At 49.7% G+C, this 19,909-nt stretch overlaps 4 protein-coding genes across 4 annotated transcripts; 2 read left to right on the top strand and 2 right to left on the bottom strand.

Annotated features, from left to right (window-relative positions):
- Positions 1–1,144: 1,144 nt before the first annotated feature.
- On the bottom strand, positions 1,145–5,365 carry HOO65_040157 (Protein SSD1; the record flags this gene model as incomplete). Its single annotated transcript, XM_071002494.1, has 3 exons — positions 1,145–1,184; positions 1,252–5,104; positions 5,239–5,365. The coding sequence occupies 3 exons, from the start codon at positions 5,363–5,365 to the stop codon at positions 1,145–1,147; spliced, it is 4,020 nt and encodes a 1,339-aa protein (XP_070859000.1).
- Positions 5,366–10,518: 5,153 nt separating this feature from the next.
- Positions 10,519–12,312, top strand: HOO65_040156 (Nucleoporin GLE1; the record flags this gene model as incomplete). The annotated part of the gene is made up of 2 exons (XM_071002735.1): positions 10,519–11,445; positions 11,533–12,312. The coding sequence occupies 2 exons, from the start codon at positions 10,519–10,521 to the stop codon at positions 12,310–12,312; spliced, it is 1,707 nt and encodes a 568-aa protein (XP_070858999.1).
- A 609-nt stretch (positions 12,313–12,921) lies between these two features.
- On the bottom strand, positions 12,922–13,777 carry HOO65_040155 (t-SNARE affecting a late Golgi compartment protein 1; the record flags this gene model as incomplete). The annotated part of the gene is made up of 2 exons (XM_071002992.1): positions 12,922–13,660; positions 13,731–13,777. 2 exons carry the CDS (start codon positions 13,775–13,777, stop codon positions 12,922–12,924), a joined length of 786 nt encoding a protein of 261 aa, XP_070858998.1.
- A 2,001-nt stretch (positions 13,778–15,778) lies between these two features.
- Positions 15,779–17,367, top strand: HOO65_040154 (Eukaryotic translation initiation factor 4E type2; the record flags this gene model as incomplete). Its single annotated transcript, XM_071002771.1, has 3 exons — positions 15,779–15,807; positions 16,091–17,002; positions 17,082–17,367. 3 exons carry the CDS (start codon positions 15,779–15,781, stop codon positions 17,365–17,367), a joined length of 1,227 nt encoding a protein of 408 aa, XP_070858997.1.
- Positions 17,368–19,909: the final 2,542 nt, after the last annotated feature.

Genomic DNA, 19,909 nt, shown 5'->3' with positions numbered 1-19,909 from the left:
GAGAAGAGCCTCATGAACCAAGTGAAAGAAGCATAGTCTAAGTTATATACGCCAATGGGGTCATCGTCTCCTCTCCTCTCCATCCACTTACACGGAAAGTGCGCACAAGCTCCCCACTTCTTAATCGTCTCGAGTCTACTCTAGAAGCCAACCCCTCCCCTGTCCGGCATCTGTACCTTCCGTTTTGGCGGCTAAGCTTAAATTTTAAACTGAGCAGAACACGCATTTTTCCTTCCTTGTTTCCTATTTCACATACACATAGATAGCTAGCTAAGCTTATTCTAGGGAGTCAGGGACCAAGCCGGGTCAAGGATAGGACGGGAAAAGGATACAAAAGACATAGATAGCCGGCGGAAGACAGAGGACAGGAAAACGGGAGCACAAGCAGGCTAAACAAAACAGTCCTGACACACGCAAGACACGCGGTTGCCGTGATCGACGGACTTTGTGCCATGTGCATGCAAGCAAAACGCATGGCTACAGTATCCACGAAAGGGCTGCTAGTTTTAGCCTGAGCTTGTTGCTACGCCTTGATAAACCTAAAAATCTGTACTTCCAGCTTTATCTGTCAACATGCGTCCCGCTACATCCGCTCGGAACGCGTTTCGTTCTTCGGTCCGGATTCAAAGTGTGTGCATATCACATGTCACACAGCATATGTACTCGCCCCTATAACGCACTTCCAGTATTGATTAAAAAAGAACAGAACTCGTCATTCATCTCAGACCGTCTCTTGAAAATATCCAAGACATCTCGCACCAATATAGTCCTCAAAAATCCAAAATAACAAAACAGAGATTCATAGCCGCCACCGTCTCCTCCTCGTAATGTCGACAATATAACCCTAGAAATAACAAGAAAAATAGCCAAGTCATTTCTAATCCCGCCATCATCCCCTTCAAAAGACCCTTCCTTCCTAGTAGATTAAGACATCAGCCAAAAAAAAAAAAGCAGAGATGAAAAGATGCATGCATCCTGAGCTGTCAAAAAAAAGACCGCGTGCACATCCAGATAATCTCCAGCGTATTGATCCTTCCTGGACTTTGAATTATTCGTTTTCCTTTGTTTGTCTCTCCAAACACAAGCATACTCATACAAAGCCTGGCTATACTAGCAGCCATGGCTACGATATCCCACAGCCAGCTTATAGGGCATACGGGTTGAGCGAGCGGATGGTCAGGCAACTAGAAATACATACACATGATTAGCATAGTTCATTTGTGACGAGGCAGAAATGGATAGGAAACTTACGGAGGGCTCTTGCTCAGGTCGGTCTTGAGGATGACAGGAATACGAGTCATTTCAGTTACATCCTGGATAAACTCGCCATCCTCCTCGCGAAGCTTGAAGAACTTCAAGTACTTGTCTTTTAGGCTCTGCTGAGAGCCCTCACCCGAGGCGACCTTTGAGTCTGAGCGCGTGCGGTGTAGATTAGCGGAGTTGCCGGTCTGGCGCGAAGGAGAACCAGGCACACTCTGTGTAGGGCGACCAGCAGTCAGAGAAACACCCGCCATTGAATCAGCAAGCTCGGAGTTGTTGTCATCCTCTTCGTCGTCGAACAGTGCATCGACATCGTCGGTAGACATGGTACCCGTTTCAGTCTGTTTGCGAGTGGCTTCTTCGCGCTCCTTCTTGACACGCTCGGCCTCCTCGGCCTGGCGCGCTGCAGCAGCAGCGTTCGAGACACGCTGAGACATATTGTTCTTAGGGCGCTCATCTTCGGGCACGTAAGCCGAGCTGGGCACGCCCTTCTCCCAGTATAGCTCGAGCACACGCTTGTCTTTGCGGAACTCTGCCTTCTTGAGAGGCAACTGATCGCAGTGTACACGCTTCTCAAAGCCCCACTGAGGAATGAGCACGTCGAAAGCGGACTCATACACGCAAACCACAATACCTTCCACAACCATATCGCCGTCAATGGCCAACCGCTCCTTGTCCATGGCGCGGCACGACTCTATGTGCACGCTCTGCTCCTGGGCGTTTTGAGCTGACTCCTCCTTGACGTTATACAGGTCAACTGTCTTGCTCAGCGCATCAATGTCTTCATTGTAGACAGGCGCCTTGCCCTCTTCAGGGTTAAGCGCAGCGTACAGCTGACGGTGGACAATAATATCCGCGAAGCGGTGAGTAGGGCGCGTGAAATGAGTGTACACAGGGACGTTCAGGGCATAGTGAGGCCACAGCTCCTGCGACGTTTTGCCAGCAACAAAGTACTTGGCACGCTGCATGGTCTTGAAAAGCAGGGTTTCCATGCCCTTCCGCACATCATCATCATCAACCTTGAATAAGCTGTTCTGGAGTTTTCCACTACTAGAAGCATCGATGTCAAAGCCTAGAGCAGTCATGCGGTCGACAAACGTCTGCAAGCGACGGGGACTAGGGGGCATATGACGTCTCAACAGAGCCTTCTCAGGGTGGCTACCAAGAATCTTCTGGGCAACCCAGATGTTGACAGTGTGAGTCAACTCCTCCAAAAGTTCCGTAGCTCCAGACACCTCGAAGAGGTTAGTTCGGACAGGCATGTTTTCGTCATCAAGCTGTGACAGAAGGCGTAGCGGCGCAATGGGATCGCTTCCACCACCGAGACGCTTCTCCTTGAACTTCTCGACAACAGCATTGAGGGTACGAATATCCCAAGGGGGAATAGGACCCGAGTACTCGTCCTTGCCAGCCAAAATGCCATCGAGAACATTTAGGTCAATAGTTGAAGTGCTCTTCATAATAGCCTTACCAGCCCAGGTTTCGTTCTCTTCGATAACACCAGTAACGGGGTTTACAGTGAAAACTACACTGAAAGACAGGCGATCCTCATTAGGCTTCAGAGCGCAAACATCTGCCCACAGCTTATGGGGCAGGAGAGGGCAGGCGCGGTTAAGTAGGTGAACAGCAGTGCCACGCTTGCGAGCCTCGCGATCAGCAAGCGAGCCAGGCTTGACAAAGTGAGTAACATCAGGGACGTGGAAGCCGATTTCTAGTTTGCCGTCATCACGAGTTTTGACGTGGATGGCATTACCAAGCTCCATGGTGCCACCAAAGTCGACGGTGAAGACCTTTTCGTCGCGGAAATCGCGGCGAAGAGCAATCTCCTCTGCTGGTTCGGCTTCGAGAGACCAGTTAGTCAAACCAACACTGCGGATGACAGCATCAGAGAACTCATCACTAGCGAAGTTGTTGTCGCGCAGAAGAGCGTCAGTCTCGACCTTGACGTCACCCATCTTGCCAAGCTGCTCGACTAGAGTACCAAAAGGATGCAGAGAAGTGATGGGCCAGCGCTTTATGGAGGCCACAAAAATTCTGTCAGCATATGCTTGATGATTCTCGACGAAGTCTTGAGGGGCTTGCTCGGTAGGAATAGCAATGAGAGGAACACGCTTGTCTGTAGGTTTGAACCAGACAATCTTGGGCCGTTCAACAGCATGGGGACGCGAGTTGCCACCGTCACGAGCAGCACGCTCAGCCTCTTGCTTGTCCTTGGTGGCCTGGCTGCTGGGGCGTAGCAGGCCAAGGGTTCCCGAAAACATCTGGCCACTAGTACGGTCAATGACAGCGACAACATGTCCAGCATACAGGGGCTTTTGTTCGTCAGTTATCTCTTCCTCTTCAACAAGGAGAAGAGACTGGCCTTCAACCTCGACATCGTCATTCTTCTTTTGAGTAGGACGCTCACGCAGCGAGCCACGACGGCGAATGCCACCTTCAGAGGGACCGTCATCACGGTTGCCATTACGTGATTCGGTATGGTCTTTGCGCTTCTTCTTCTCCTCCTTCTCGCGCTTCTGAGACCAGACTTCATCAACATCGAGAAGCTCCACAGCAACCAAGTCGCCTTCAAGAGCACGGTTGCGGTCCTTGGAACCACAAATGAAAATGTCAGCGTCAAGTAAGCCATCCTGGGTGGTCACATAAGCGTCGCTACGGTTCTTCTTGTTAACACGCAGAATGCCGGCAACAAGCTGACCATTGCTAGTTAAAACAGGGAGAGTAGCCTGAGCCAAGTAAGGGGTGAAGAGGGTCTTGCGCTGAACGCTGTTGCCCTGGTTCTGCTGCTGACCCTGCTGCATCATAGGAGCATGCTGGCTAGCTTGGAGACCCATTAGAGGATTGACCATCTGACCCTGAACTTGAGCCTGGGCCTGGAGAGCCTGAAGCTGTCCCAATTGAACGGCATTTAACCCCATGCCGCCCATGTTCATGCCTGGGAGAAGCATTTGGTTACCCATAGCCATCATAGGCTGAGGGGGGTATTGGAAGGATCCAATAGATGAAATGGACTGGTTCACAGACGCACGCGAGCGGTGGCCCGGCTGGTAAGCTCCCTGAGGGTTACCAGCCTGCTGAGGCTGCTGCTGCTGAGCGTTGGAGTCCTGGTTGTTATTGTTGTTGGAACTAGAGTTGTTTTGGGGCTGGCCCTGGTTCTGGCGCCAGTTGCCCTCAAAATTACGCGAAGGGGTGCGACCGTGGCCACTGCGACCACCCTCGGAAGGTGTGCGGCCACCAGCAGCACCACCACGCGAGCCGATGGCCATGCTCTGGCTACGACCATGTCCACCGCGGGCAGGGCGGTTCGAATTATACGACTGGTGAGTAGCCTCAGACGAAGCGTTGCTCATGGTCTCATCATTAGTAGAGCTTCCGCCGGCAGGAGCAGCGGGAAACTGGAAGCCAGAGGTGGTACGCTTCTGCTGGGCAGCCTCAGCAGCCTTGCGGGCGTCAGCAAGAGCCAGCGAGTGTCGGCGCTGATGACCCCCGCGACCGCCACGGCCAGAGTGGCCGCCGGTATGACCATTGTTGTCACCGCCAATGCTATTAGAGGCACCCGACGAAGGGGCAGGAGGAGGGCCTCCGAGGTTCATGTTTTGGACAGCCGAAGGAGTGCGACGATGGGAGTTCCCATGCTGCTGCTGTTGCTGTGGGGGGGCGAGGCCCATGTTCTGAGGGACCTGAATAGGAAATTGGAAAGCGCCAGCAGCACCCATTTGATGGCCCATTTGGGTCATCGGCAGAGCACCCTGCTGGAGCATGACAAACTGCTGTTGAGTAGCCTGCAGTTGTTGCTGCTGCTGCTGCAAGAGCTCAATCTGTTGTTGGATAGCTAACTGGTCGACTAAATTGGGCAAAGGATGAAATGTTAGTGGGTTTTTTTTTCCCCCTGTTTCTAAGCATGTACAAAAACGGCATCCCAGACGACAAGAATAATGGAGAAGAAAGAGGAGGAGAAACAAGGAGAGTCAGACTTACCACCGGGGCTCGTCAGCACACTGACTAGCGGAGTCATTTCAGACGGGCTACGTCTGTGAGCAATGTGCAGGCGGCGACTAGTAGGAGGCGGAACGCCATTGGGGCGTTGGGACTGGTTAGGGTCCATGCTGAATTTGGATGTTCAGGGGAGGAGTCGAGTTCAAGTCAGATCGAGCCTCGCAAGATTCGAATAGGTTGAGGATTAAGAGGACAAGACGACAAGCTAGCAAGCAAAAGCCAACGATTGTATTGGCTAAGCTACGTAGCAGGAAAAGAGAAAAGTGTGGAGCCGAAGCAGAAGATGCAAAAGTGCAGATGGAGCAAAGAAAGATCAGTTGACAGGCAAATGAAGAAAACGAGAGCAGAGAGAAGAATGAAGGGCTTGGCGAGCAAGTTCGAAGGGTCCGATCTGATATTTTTCAATGCGAGAATTCGGTCGAACGGCCAGAGCACAAATATTAGATCAGACTTGTAACAGTGAGAATCAGACGAAAAGCACGAAGCAGCAATTCAATTGCTGGTGAGGACGAACGATACCACGGAAACGAAGCAAGGTTTTGTCAGTGATGATTGTTAGTTGGTGGTGTTGACGATGATGCCGTGGCTTTTTTTGTGGTGGAAGGGGGAGGAGAAAAGAGGAGGGGCCTTGTGATCAGTGGCTAGCAGCGGGTTGCCGTTGTAACGGGCAACTAAAAAAAAGTGGTCAAGTTGGTTTAAAGAGCAAAGCAAAGCTCAAAGCTTCAAAGCTCAGGCTGGCCCGGAAACGCTGGAAAACGTGTAGGAAACAGGCAGAAGCTAGAGGCAAAACGATGTGCAAGTGGATGTGGATGTGCGCGGACAACTATCTCGAGAGAAGTGAAAATAGTGTCCACAAGTAGTTTGGAGCAGAGTCAGAAGAGCCAGCAGGCTTTCAAGTACTTGGTAGTTGAGAGGCCAGCCGTCTTCGTGGAAATGGAGTAGAAAAGTGCGTGGGTTTGAGAGTGTGAAGAAGTTGAAAGCAAAAGAAGGGAAGAAAAAAGGACAGAAGAGAGAAGAGAAAGGGACGAAAGGAATTTGAGGAAAGAAAATAAAAGGAATAAAAAGAGGAAGAGAGAAAAAGAGGGAAGAAAAAAAAGAGAAGGACAAGTATGGGAACGAGGAAGCGGGCGGAAGGTCAGAGATTAAGAAGACGACGAAAAAGAGCAAGGTGGGAGGAAAGAGACCCAAAACGAGAAGCAGCAAACGAAGCAACCACAAGCTAGGCAAGAGCTAGGCCAAAGTCAAAGCCAAAACCAGCTAAAAAGCACATAGCAAAAGCCCAGAAACAGGAACAAGGACAGCCAGAACAGGAAGGAAGGGGCAAGGACAAAAAGGCGGCAGGAGAGAACAGCAGAGCAACCAACTACAGTAAGTACCAAGTCAAATATCACACACTTTTTTTTTTGTTTCTACAAGGCAGTTGCCAGCATCTTGTTTTGAGTGAGACAGAAGTCGCATCAAAACAAATGAGCAGTAGGCCGAGAAAGAAAACGAGGCCCAAGCGATAAAGTGGCAGTAACAGAGTCGGGGTTTTCTGGTTTCTCGCTTCTTTTTTTCTGCTTCTACTTTGTGAGTTTCCCTTAGCCTGGGCAGAGCTCTAGAGAGCTTTGCCTCCTTCCCGATGACATAAGAGAAGCTTCAAGTTAGCGCTACCCCACTATTCCCACTTGCATCCTAGCTAGCTAGCTAACTGAGCAAGAAAATTTGGCGGTTACCCTGCTAGGCCGCTAAGGTCTTTAGGATAGGACGGACAAGAGCTAGAGCTACTTCGGTACATACAGCACAGGAGGAAAAAAAGAAAAAAAAAAAGAAAAAAGAAAAAAAAGCAAGTACACCAAGGAGAAGGCATCAGCATGAGTCCCACTAGCCACAGCAAGCAAAGAAGAAAAAAACACGTATAGCATTTGGTCTTGCCTGTCGAGCTTAATGCCAGCCAGTATAAGCCGACTGACTGGCTAGCTCTCTCTTGTTGGTTGGGGCTTGGCTGCGTGGCTTGGCTCGCTTCTGTCCTTCTTGTTGTCTTGCTACCCTTACCCTTATCCTTGCCCTGGACCCCCTCAGGCCAGAGGGGAGCCCTGGGCGTCTGAGCGCAAGTATAGCAACGAGGGGTGACGAAGCAACCAAGTAAACACAACAGACAGATGATCAAACAAGCCAGATTCTCACGTCGCTCACATGAGATTCTGCAGCGCTGCACAATTGGACGAAGTGCGACTTTGCTTACTGCTCACACAAGGCATGCGGCTTGTCCTTTTTGTGCCGATAGACCCTAGAGTGGTGGGTGGCTTATAGGGTTTGCAGAGCTTCCAGCTCCACTATTCTAGAGGACAGCGAACATTGGTGCCAATCTTGCCTAAGACAAGACAGAGAGTGATATCTACTTATGCATCAGCAAGTATTACTGATATCGGCCTTTTTGCGGGCTGTAAAGTAGCTTCTCTTATCTGTCCAATTCACCCTGGATATTTGTGCTCAGCTAAACACTCTCTAACTGTTACTCTAAACCTGCTTCACATAGGCGCAAAGTAAAGGGCAAGGCAAGGGTCAGACAATGAGAGCAAGGTGTCAAACATGGTGTCAAACAAAGTGTCAAACTGAGTGCTAAACGGCTGCTTTGGCCTGTGCCAAATATCCGGTTTGGCCTGGGCTAGCTCAACCACTCTAATACTCTTTACAGCTTGCACAAAACAATGGGCAAGCCAAGATTGCCTGCCTGCTTGCTTGCCAGCTGTCGATCTAGTCCTACGGAAAAGCCGCAGGAAGCAATGCTTGATAAAGTTAGCCCAGAGTGGGCGTAAGTGTGTGTAGCTGTGTGTGCAATTATGTATATTACATATGGTGCTCATATCTGAGAGCCAGCCCCGCCTCCTTCCCCCCCTCCCTTTATTCATTTGCCCACCTCCTCCCCCGGTTTACATCGCATCATCAACCATCGCCTCGTATCGGATGGCAAGGCAAGGCACTTCACTCCCTTGCCTTGCGTGTTGTGTCCCGTCAATGACGTGTGGCCCTGTGCCTTGTATGGGGAGACAAGCAAGTCCCTTGTCCTGGTCCAGAGTCTGGACTTCTGTTCAAGGCTTCGTGTATGTGTGCGTTTGCATGTGTGCTGTATAGCCATGTGATTGTATTGTTCAGTGGTCCTTGGTTTTAGTAAACTTTAATGTGGTCATAACACCCCCACCCCCTCCTTACTCTCGATTCTCCCCGCCTCTTCCATTCGCCCCGGCCTCAAGTTTTCGTGTTTTAGTTTAGTCTTTGATTCCATTTGTTCTTGATACCCTGTCATGTTCTTTAGGTTGAAAGAAACAATGCCTGGCTATGCCAGGACAAGAGGAGAAAGGAACGTTGCTTTGTTCTGTTCCATGTTTCCAAAAGCTTGAACCGAGAGCCTAGTTGCAACTGCATGACTTGGATGTTAGGACTCCGAGTCTTGCATTAGCCCGGGATTCAAGGCCCCAATGGTTCAAGGGCCAGCTTAAGAGCTCAAGGTTAGGGCCCAGGCTCAGCAAGGCACCTGGACCTTTTCTTCAGGCGCTCGCACCTTCACGTCCCCCCCCAAGTTGCCCATAGTTTAAAGAGTTGAAACGCATGTGAAGGGTGGACGGGGCTGCTGATCAAACATGCACGAATCGAATGCTAGCCACAGGGGGAGTGACCGACAGCTGACTAATCACGGATTGCGGTTTAACAAAGCAAGGTAGCAGACAAGGCATGTAAATTCAGACAAGTTGCTGCAGTGTGTCGATAAACATGCGGACAAAGTACCATACAGCACAACGCTCAAGAAGCGTTGGATTTAGGTGTGAAGTTGCATCACAGTTGTTATGAGAACGGCCAAGCACAATCAAAGAAACAGCGGCTTTGCATTGTTCTCTAGGACCAAGTGATGGGTGGTCTCTCACCCATAAAGTGCGACAAAACTCCAAGTAAGCTTGAACCAGCCTCCCCAAACTATCGGTGTTGTGCATGCATTGGAGAGAAATCTCTAGATGAACGGTGGAAAGAGAGGCAGCCGAAGTCCCAAGACAGCTCGTGAATTGTGGTAAGGATTCCTCTGATCGTTGGACGACGGGACTGTAAGTGCATAAGAGGATTCCCCTCCTTTGTCTTGGCAATCATCAAGAAAAAAGGACTTCACATTAGGTGCAGTAGTGGTTGGATCTTTCGTTTACCATAGATGCAAGCTTCTGAAATGAGCCACGGGCCACTGTTTCAAAGATCGAGAATAGTAGAAGCATTTATTAGGTTTAATATATGTGGAGGGTAGCAGAGACAAAGATACCTGACCTAATAAGAGAATGGGGGAGAATGACAATGGGAGAAAAGGATTAGTTTCATGGTTGTTTATATTTTAGAATCTTGAGTCTGTTTAGTTTGCCTGTAATTTGATCAAGGCGGGCGGAGCGGTTGTCCCCCAACATCTCCATTTTTTTTTTTCGCGCACGAGGCTGGCAGAATTTTGGCCGTTATTTTGTCAGCCTTGCATACGTTCATAATAGTGTGCAAGAAATCTTTGCTCCAAACCTCATTTCATCACCAACTTCTCGCCGTGCTTAGAGCAGCAGTGCAACGCGTTTTTGACTATTTTTCCTTCTGTTTCTTGCGGGTTTTTCTATTTCCTTCCCTCTTTTCCTTCTTTTTTTTCTGCCTTAGCTGCACCAGGTATAGAAACACATCTTTTTATCGCCCTCTTGTTTGTGATTCTACACCGGCTTTTTTCTATGGTCCATCTTTTACGGCTTTAGCTTTCTCTGGGCAAGAAGAAGGCCTTTTTTCTGTTTGTTGAGTCTTATATGCTTGCGTCATCCGCGCATCTAGCGAATACTTGTTCCTCTGGCATTTTAACAGTGCGTGCCTCCTTTACACAACTTCGACTTGTATCAACAGCATCTGCAAAGGCTCGCGTAGACTCTTCACGAGCGCATTGACGCGATTGTGACCACGACGGCCCACGACCTACGACCGATTTTCTCTTTTGTGTGGCTGCAAGTGTGATTGCAAGTGTAATTTGGACTCGCCTTCCTCGGCCTGTGACGTGATTGTCATCGAGACCCGTGAATTAAATCCTTCTATCCTCGGCCTCGACGAGACAAATTGCCCTTGCCTGTCTTTCCTCCACTACTTCTTCTCCACCTTATCGCCAATCCATCAAACCTACAAGCCGCCATGGCTCGTCATCGTGCCTCCCTCTCTACTAGTAGCATACTTGCTAGCCCTGACCGCTCCCGGGGCTCACACAATGTAAGCGGCTTGCTTGCCGAAATGTTCACCGACTCCCGAAACTCAGAGCTGAGTCACCGTGATGCATTGGAGCAGGCCAAGGCAGAGCACGATCGCGTGCGTGAGCGCGCTCTCCGAGTCTTTGAAATGCATGAGCTCGAGGTTGAACGTCTACGCATTGTTAAGGCACAGGAAGACGAACAGGAGCGCCTCAAGCGCGAGACTGCTGTCTTGGCCGAGAAACAGCGGCTGGAGGCTCTAAAAGCAGAAAAGGCCCCGCCGCCGCCACCCCTGCCTAAGCCTGCACCTGTCGCAGCTCCAGCTACAGCACCAGCCTCAACTCCCACCACCGTCCCATCATCAGATACGGCAAAGCCTGTCGAAACAGTCAAAGCTGTGTCTTCTACTGCTACCACTACCCCATCAACCATTGCTTCTACTCTAGGAAAGCCTACCACTGAGTCAACGACGCTTGTCGGCGAACCTGTCACAACAACAGCCGGCAAGCCAGCAAATAACCCCGGCCTCGTCGCCAAGCCCTTTGGTACAACTACTAGCGCTGCTACCACTGTCCAGAAAAGTCTGTTTGGAACACCCTCAGCTTCTTCACCTTTCGGTAGTGCTGCGACTAAGCCTGCCGGTACTAGTCCCTTTGGAGGTGCAGCTTCGGCAACCACAACGGCGTCGCCATTCGGCGCCAAGCCCGCCCAACCAGCAGCGGCTACTACCGCTGCTACGACTGTCAATGGCGCTTCCGCAAACGCCATAATTGAGGCAGATCCTGTATTTTTCCCGCACAACAAGAGGTACCTTGAGATCCATAAGAAGCTCAAGGAGCTTCGCAAGGCCGTTGAAACTGCTTCCTCGCAGCCTGGATCGCCACTCAAGGGCAAAGTGGGCGATATGCGCCGTGAAATCCGCAAGTCTATGGGACAGTTGACAGAGGGTGCAGGTGCAAATAAGATTCAGGTAAGCAAGCGAAGTCGCTCTAGGCTCATGTCCCATTCTCCGTTATACAGTCTTTGCGTTATACTAACCCACTGTCGCCCTCTCCAGCTTGCCAAGATCCGTGGTGTCTTGAAGAGCTCTTTGGATGGCACACATCAAAGCCCCCCGGTCGATGTCAAAGACTACGTAGCTGAGGCACCCCAAACTGTCAGCGATACTGATGTGCACAAGGGCGATCAAATGCCCTCACTCTTCCTGTATCTGCTTAATATCTTCTCCAAGTCAGTTATCAGCCAATTTATTAATGAATGTGGCGCGAACCCCAAGGCTGCCGACCCCATCGGTGTCCTCTTCAGCCAGATTTTTTCCGACAAGGACTACCACTGGCGAGGCCGCTCACTGGCTGATATTATGCTCGCCAAGCTACGCGTAACCTGTCCTGTGCTTTTTGGCATCCGCGGCAACGAACGTATTCCTGCTGGTCGTGAGGCCATTGGCTGGCGCCGTGATGGGCCTGACTTCATCCCTGAGCAGGCACATTGGAACCGCATGGCGGGTTTAGGTGCAGGCTTTGGTGCCATCACGCTCAGGGACTTCAGCAAGACCACACGCGCAACTCCAACACCACCTACCATGTATTGGGCTACACTAGCGGCGTTGGTCAACACGCCAGTCGAGCAGGTCTCAGCAACACAGTTGGTTGTCCTGAAGTCCATAATCGATGGCCACACATCGCGTTTCCTCTTGTTTTATGGAAGCGCTGGTCTAGCAGCACTACGTGTAGCACTAATCGAGTTCCCTAAGAATGTGGCCAAGAGCCCGAGCAGGGAGGCCTTGGCTGTGGTGGCTGACCGGCTGCTCAAAGACGAGGGCTTGAAGCTGGCTTGAACATGTGTCTTATTATGTTTTCCTTGCGTTTTTCTTGCGTTTTTTTTTCACTTTTCATCTGGTGTTGAGTTTGGCCTATCGATTGGCTACGACATCTCGCATGCATTGCTTGCTCTACATCTGCGGTGTTTGGGGTTGTTTTCACCTGGCGTTCTACGGATTTGCTACCAGTCTCTTTTTCTTTGGTTTTTGGTGGAAAGGGAAGAGGGCGTAGAGCAGAGAGGGGTGGAGATTTGGGATAGGTGCCTTGGTGTCTTTGGGTATACACACAATCTACAATGTACATTCTAGGGTACAACGCTATAATTCGTCCGTTTCGTCCATCTTTATCCTAATTATACGTTTCTTAGATTCTAAACAATGGAGTCAATTCTTGTCATGAATGTGAAAATAATGAATAAGGAAGGGCTTGCCTAAACATTGCCGCATCAAATCCTCAGAAGACTCGTATATATGCAAGGTCAAGTTGCGGACATGACCCGCTGACGGAGAAAAAGCAGAAGATGAGAACCCAATTTGATTCCAAAGCGCCATTACAGAGGGAGAAAACAACCGAACAAAATAAGCCAAAATAAGAAGCCCAAACAAACACGCCATGTACGCCAGGCCTTACACCAGCAGAAGCAGCACCAGCAGAATGACCAACACTAGAATAAGAACGCCAATACAGCAGCTACTCAGCCTGTCCTCGTTGTGCTTCACAACATACTGCAGCTTCTGCATACCTGTTTGCAGCCGCCCGCCGACCCGGTCCGCCACCGTCTCCACCACCTCGAGCATCTCGCGCTGTTCCTCCAGCTCACGTCCCATATCATCGGCCTGACGTCGCAAATTACCCACTGTCTGAAATACGTCGTCAAGCTGCTCGTCTTGCTGGCGCATTATTTGTTGTTGCTGTTGTTCCTCGAAGTGAGTAACATAGTCGTCGTCATTGGTATTTGTGCCATGGGAAGCACCGAGATCAAAGACGTTAGGGTCCGGGAGATTGCCGTTGCTACCGGGGTCTTTGCTCGCGAGCTCGGCCCGCATGCTCGAAAGCTCGCCAGCGACATCTTGCACGAAGTGGCGGCGGCGCGCAACTTCGGCGCTGTCGAGACCGAATGAAGCAGGGTTCGATTCGACGGCGGCTACGGCATCACGCAGATCGTCAGCATCTTCAGTTAGCGTGTCGAGAGCACTAGATAGATCGGCATGTGCTGATGCTAGCTCAGGCGAGTCGGATTTGGTACTGAGTTGGCGGATTCGCACGTAGGAAGTGAAGAGTTGGCGTGTTGAAGAGAGCTGGGTTAGGACATCTCTATAGAAAGAAAGGGTCGGGTTAGCATGAAGTAATGGGTCATATGGCAGCCTGGATAAGGACAAAGGCAGCTAGAAGTTGCGGTGCGTCGCTAGCTAACTAGCTAACTAGCTGGACGTACTGCTGGACCTGGAGAAATGGATCATTCTCCCAGCTTGGTGAGGCCATGGTTGTGGATGACGGCGCTTTTTCATCCGGAGCTTAGGCAATCACAGAGCCAGAGGCAAAAAAGAACAGGACGAGCGAAATGCTCACAAAGATGTCGTAGGGCGCTAGTTTCGTAGGGGCGGTTATCAAAGGAAGCGGTGCATGTGCATCAGGAAGAGTATAGAGATGCGTGAATGTGTCTCAACTGCGTGGGTTGTTCAAATTGGGGTTAAGGAGGGCTGTTTACAACCCTAATGGTATGCCAGGGTTTAGCACATGCTTTGCGGCTGCACGTCATAGGACGCAACGGGCAACGTGGTTGCAGGAGAAGAAGGGGCAGTTCCTAAGTTACATGAATCATTTTTATGATGCACAGACATTGGAGGAAAAAGGGCAGGAAAAAGAGAGGGACGGTTGCGTTTGTGCGTGTGTATCGAATACAAGAGGGCAGCCAGCAATGTGAGCACAAGTGTTGGGAACAGCTTTGAGACGTCACATCCAAGGCTGCGTGGGTGGCTTTCTTGGTGCTCATGTGCATTGGTTTATTAGAACGGGCATCATTGCTGCTACATCAGAGATAAATGTACCTATACTTTATAAAATACGGAGGAAGGAGGCCATCTACTTTGTTCTGGTTTATATGGGCAACTACTCGAAACAACAAAGCCCACGAAATTCCTTCTCCGCAGAAAAAAAAAAGAAAAATCTTTTCTTCCTTCATTTATATTCTGACCTTCTTTCTTTCTTGGACAGATTCTCATCAATTCTTCATCAATTCTGGTGCATTTTCCATCAAAATTTCCATCGCCCGCTTAATTCTGACATCAATAGAAAAAACTACATTTTTTTCTAATTCTGTGGACGTCAAAAAAGACATTCAAAATCAGCCGCGTTCACGATCCACGAAAATTTATTTGGAAGCTAGGATAAAAAAAGGCAGAAAAAAACAACTCCACTGAAGCCAAAAAATTTCCCTTTTTTCTTCTTTTCTTCAAGTTTCCTTGCCTCTTTGGCTTCTCTATCATTAGCAAAAATTCCCTGACGCCACTTCAAAATTTCGGCTGTTTTCTTGTTTGTCATAATCCAACCTGACTTGTTCTTCCTCCACTATCTTGATTGGCTTTTTTTTTTCTCTCATCATCGTCATACAGCCGGTCCCTCTCCTTGACCTTGAATCTGCTCTCAGCTCCAGCTAGACGAGCCTGGATACACACAACTTTGGTTCACTCGACGTCTCTGCGCTTCTGCCGCAGCATTTTTTCCCTCTGCCATTCGCCTTCAACAGCTATCCGTTCGTGATTTCACCCATCTACTCGAGCCATTGCATCGCATCTGATTGCTCCGCCTTGCCGCCGTTACTTGAGTAATATCCTCCCTTCACTGAGGAATTCATTTCCTCCTGTACCATCATCATCGTCATCCACCACCCTTGTATCTCCACTGGCTGGCCAGCCACCTACTCTCTCCGTCTAAATCTGCTTCTTCTGCTTCTGGCTTATTCTTAATACCCTTTCATTTGTCTCTTGTCCCATCTCGTCTTGCCTTGTCTCGCCATTGTCTGTAGTCCTCGGTCATCGGCTTTCTTTCTCATTCTCAACCTTCCAGCACCCGCTCTTGTCTCGACTTCAAACTTGGACTCTGCATCTGCCGCATTGTCGTGTTCTTGCCCCGCACTACACTCACACTTTCTTCTTTCCTCTAACCGAACGAGCGACCGACCGACTGGCTGACTGACATTGTCTGCTGATCTGATACTATACACCCATCTAACCAAACCTATCTCCTCCCCTTGGAACTTCAGCAAAGCCCACGCCCTCTCTACTTCCGATAGCTTACTTCTCGCTCTCTCCCAACACCCTCCTCGCCTCTCGTCCCATCCAGGCGAACTAAGCTGACCCAGTCCGATCTATCCTGCAAGAACTTGGCCTTGTTTCGTCTCCAACCCACACTATCTGCCTCTGTCGTCCCGTGATTGACATCTTTCTTGTGTGTGATACGCCAACCCCGACCTTCTAAGAGAACATGGACAACATATGGACCCGGCGCGCCAAGTAAGCTAACTATCCTTCGCTTTGTTTTTCATTCATTTTTACTCTTCGTTTCTTCCGCTGTCTTCTTCTCTCTTGCGTTTGTCATTGAATCACATGCCATGGGGGTAGGTGCAAGTTCCGCTTTGTATAGTAATGCCTCGATTTGGTCTTGGCTTAGCTTAGCCTAGCTTCGCCCAACCTTGCCATGCCATGTCTTGCCTGTCTAAATTTCCGTCTGTCATACATGGGCACCACACCACACCTTCTCTCCTTGCTATTGTTGCTAACGTTTGTCCCTTAACAGTAAGCTGTCTCTGGCTACGAACAATCAAGGTCAGACATCATCCACGATCTCTTCACAGACTGGTGATGCTTCAAACCGCACTATTGCTCCCTTTTCAAAACGCTTTGGCGGCGACGGAGGCACCACCATCAACCCTAGCAAGGCTGGCTCATTTGCCGCACCAAACTCGGCCTCCGTAGTCTCGCCAACATCGGCATCCAATGCCTTTGGTCTGGGCTCCGGCGCCTTTGCTTCGTTTGGCCCAGTCTCAGCTAAGACGCCCAAAGCAGGTGGGAATCCGTTTGAGGCGGAACTGGGCTCTGCGGTGGCCAAGCCTAATGAAAAGGCCAAGGAAATTGGTTACCAGCAAGGCTCCGTGATCGGCAGTGGCGGTAGCAATAGTGCTCAAGCGGGAATTCTGGCTAAACGCAGCACCGCCCCCGACACTTCTGCTGCTACTTCTAGTATCTTAGACAGAAATGCAGCTTCGGGCCTGGACTTGCAGCGGCATCCTCTTAGGAACAAGTGGGTGTTTTGGTTCCGGCCGCCAACCTCCAAGTCTCAGGGCTTTGTCGACTACGAGAAGACACTGCATGCTATGGCACACTGCTCAAGCATTGAAGAGTTTTGGGCAGTGTACAGTCACCTAAAGCGCGTATCAACGCTGCCGCAGGTGTCAGAATACCACTTTTTCAAGTGGGGCATCCGGCCGATCTGGGAAGACGAGGAGAACAAAAAGGGCGGCAAATGGGTAGTGCGGCTCAAGAAGGGTGTGGCCGACCGTTACTGGGAGGACCTCTTGTTTGCGCTGATTGGCGATCAGTTTAGCGATGCGGGTGAGGAGGTTTGCGGAGCGGTCGTTTCGGTTCGGACTGGTGAGGATATCATTAGTATTTGGACCCGGACGGACGGTGGCCGCGTGCTGAAGATTAGGTACGTTTTTGTGGGCCATGTAAACTTGACATGTAGTGGTCAAAGTTTTTATCTACTAACACCCAGGCACTTGTCACAGGGAAACCATGAAGCATATCCTCAACTTCCCAGGAAACACTCGTGTTGAGTTTAAGTCGCACGATTCGTCGATCCAACAGCGGACAGCAATTGATGAGCAGCGCCGTGAAAAGTCGTCTCACAATTCATCCAGTCAACACCACAACAACAATGGTAGCGGAAATGGCAACAACAATCATAATCACAGCAAGAACAATAACAGCAGTTCAAGTTCTACGGGCGGAGGCCTGTCATCGGGAATTGGAGGATCCCGGGCACATGCACACGCAGCCGATCAGAAATCATAGGAGAAAACTCTTGATCGGCAGCAGTCTGCATCGTGGCGGAGCTCAAGTGAATGAAGGACTAGATCGTCTTTGAGCCCTCTTTCTTTTTTTTTTTTTTACTTCTTCCTTTACGTTTCCTTGTTTCTTCTCTTTTTTTTTCCCCCCTTGCTCCTTTTTTTTTTTTTTGTTTTTTGTCCTCTCTACATATATCTGCCATTTGCCGGGTTTTATATCAAGGCTAGATATCCTTTAAGCAAATTCGCACCCATTGGAATAGGGGAAACGAATGGATGTTTTGAAGGTTTAGGAGGTGGAATTAGAAGACAGCCGGACACTCTTGAAGCAGGGACAGAGGGCAGGCAGTGGAGGAGAAGAAACATTGGGGGGCATGGGTACCTTTTCATTATTCATATCGGTATTCAAACACTCCCATTTCCTCCTTGTCTTCTTTTCTACTCGGGGAGAGGCATTTTGGTAGCTAGTGTGAAGAAAGAGAACAGGAGGAATAACGGAATACATGAGCGTAAGCTTTGTTTTGGACTGAGACTGAGAGTTACAAGAGGCTCAGATGTAAATGAAGTAATGTGATGCTATGCGATGCGATGCGATGCTTGGTAGTAGTTTGCGGCTCTCCCTAGTGGTAGTACTGCAGTGAAGGCTTTTTTTATTCCTTGGAGTAGTACAGGAACATGTGCAATGAGGTCGGTAGGGAATGACCGAAGAAACTGGAGAGGAGAACTGGGCATGGGGTTTGGGTGGTGCATATGTCATGTAAACAAACTGAGGATGAGACTCGGGAGAAAAGAGAAGAAAAGGCAGATGTGGCAGACACCACAGCGGACTATCGGAGAGATTGCCGTTGCTACGGGCCATTCATCTAGCTAAACATGAAAGGAAAAAAAGGAAAACTCAATGCCGCAGATTTCCCTAGTTAAATCAGGACACTGGCGGCGGCTTCCACATGTGCAAATCAGGTCATAAGTATAAACTGCAACTGCACTAGGCAACATGTCTCCCGGGGTAGGAAGCCATGAAGCTAGATCGGCTGTCTGGGTCTGGTCCTGTCCTACTTAAGGATGAAATAGAAGTAGTTTTACATTATTATGTTACCGGTAGCTGTCTAGTTTAGAAAGTAGGAAGGAGATTTCTTCGTGACACAAGGTGTTCGCTCTCACAATACACCGCAGTGGATCAGGGTTGGCCCGCGCGCGGCTGTGCGATAGCAACTGAAGGGAGCTTGAGCAGCCCCTCTATTATTGGAAGTTACATGTGTATGTATATATGTATCAGGATATCTGATATTGGTGCTCCTTGTGCTAGATGCTACTCCTTCCCTGAATATATGTAGCATCACACTCTGGAGGGGACTGTTCTCTGCAAGTGGCTTACTGTTATAATTGGTGTGATACGGATATTCATCGATGTGGCTTCTTGTTTTCCTTGTATGTCGGAGTTCCGTTCTCTGTAGCTTGCTGCAAAACATGCGCTCAAGCAGGAGAAGGGAGATGCTGTAAAGAGTGGAGCTCTGTGAAACAAAGAAGAAAGTGGAGATTCTTCAAAGAAAAGATCCCTTCCCTCCCTTCTCTTGGGCTATGCAACTCCAAGGGAGCTTGAACTTGAATATATTTAACGTCATAAACTCCAAGGGAGAGTGAAAGAAGAAGGTTAAAAAGACGAAAGCGGACATGCGCTCCAAGGAGATATCTGGCGGAAAAGAAAGGAGAATGCAATGCTGGAAAAGTGCCAAGAGAAGCCCATCTCAACACAGAAACCTTGGTATGAGCGTCTGGGCCTATCCCGTGTACTCTACACCGTATTCGTCGCTTCCGTAACAAGCTGCTCGCTCTTCAAGGCCGCTGCATCGACATCGCCTGTCAATAAATGACCAGCCACAATGAAGGGTTTTCTTGTCATCAATCATTGCAGTCTGGACGTGGAAGCAAGAGCATAACCCGTGTGGCGTTAGGGTTGGAATTCACGTGCCATCATGTGACCGGAGTGCCACCTTTGTCTGGGTCCACTTTGTGTGAATGGGCAAACAGTGCTAGGTGCATATACTGGGGAGTAGACCCTACCCTACCTGTAGATATCACGCCAATACCCCTACCACAACCATCTAATACGCAAGCATATGATTATCTATCAAATCTCTCTTAGCCTAGCTAGCTCCGGGCCACGGGCCAAAGCAGGGCCGATGTAGCGCTGTTTTTCCTCTACCTCCAAGCTCTCCTATCAGTGCCCCTTGATTTCAGCCATGATTCTAAACATTCTAAACCCTCGGCTAGAGTACGACATGCCACAAATCTTGCGCCTAGGTTGGTTTCGCAAATCCATCTGGATCAAGCACCTGTTATGCCAACACGCTGAATGACCAGAACCTATGGCAACAAGCAATTGGAAAGGGGCTTCTTGTATGTGGCTCTAGTGATAGCACCGACAGAAACATTCGAAAAGCTCTGGACACCCCCAGCGCTGGGGTCTGCTGCATCAGGCACGAGTGCGTCAAGAGGATTAAATCTCAATTCCGTTTCTACTGAAGATTCCAAAAAAAGAACTGCGTTCA

The sequence above is a fragment of the Ceratocystis lukuohia genome (assembly GCF_044167205.1).
Source record: "Ceratocystis lukuohia strain C4212 chromosome Unknown Supercontig4_pilon, whole genome shotgun sequence".
NCBI lineage: Eukaryota > Fungi > Ascomycota > Sordariomycetes > Microascales > Ceratocystidaceae > Ceratocystis > Ceratocystis lukuohia.
The sequence above is the reverse complement of the archived record's forward strand: the minus strand, read 5'-3'. Positions and strand labels throughout refer to the sequence as shown.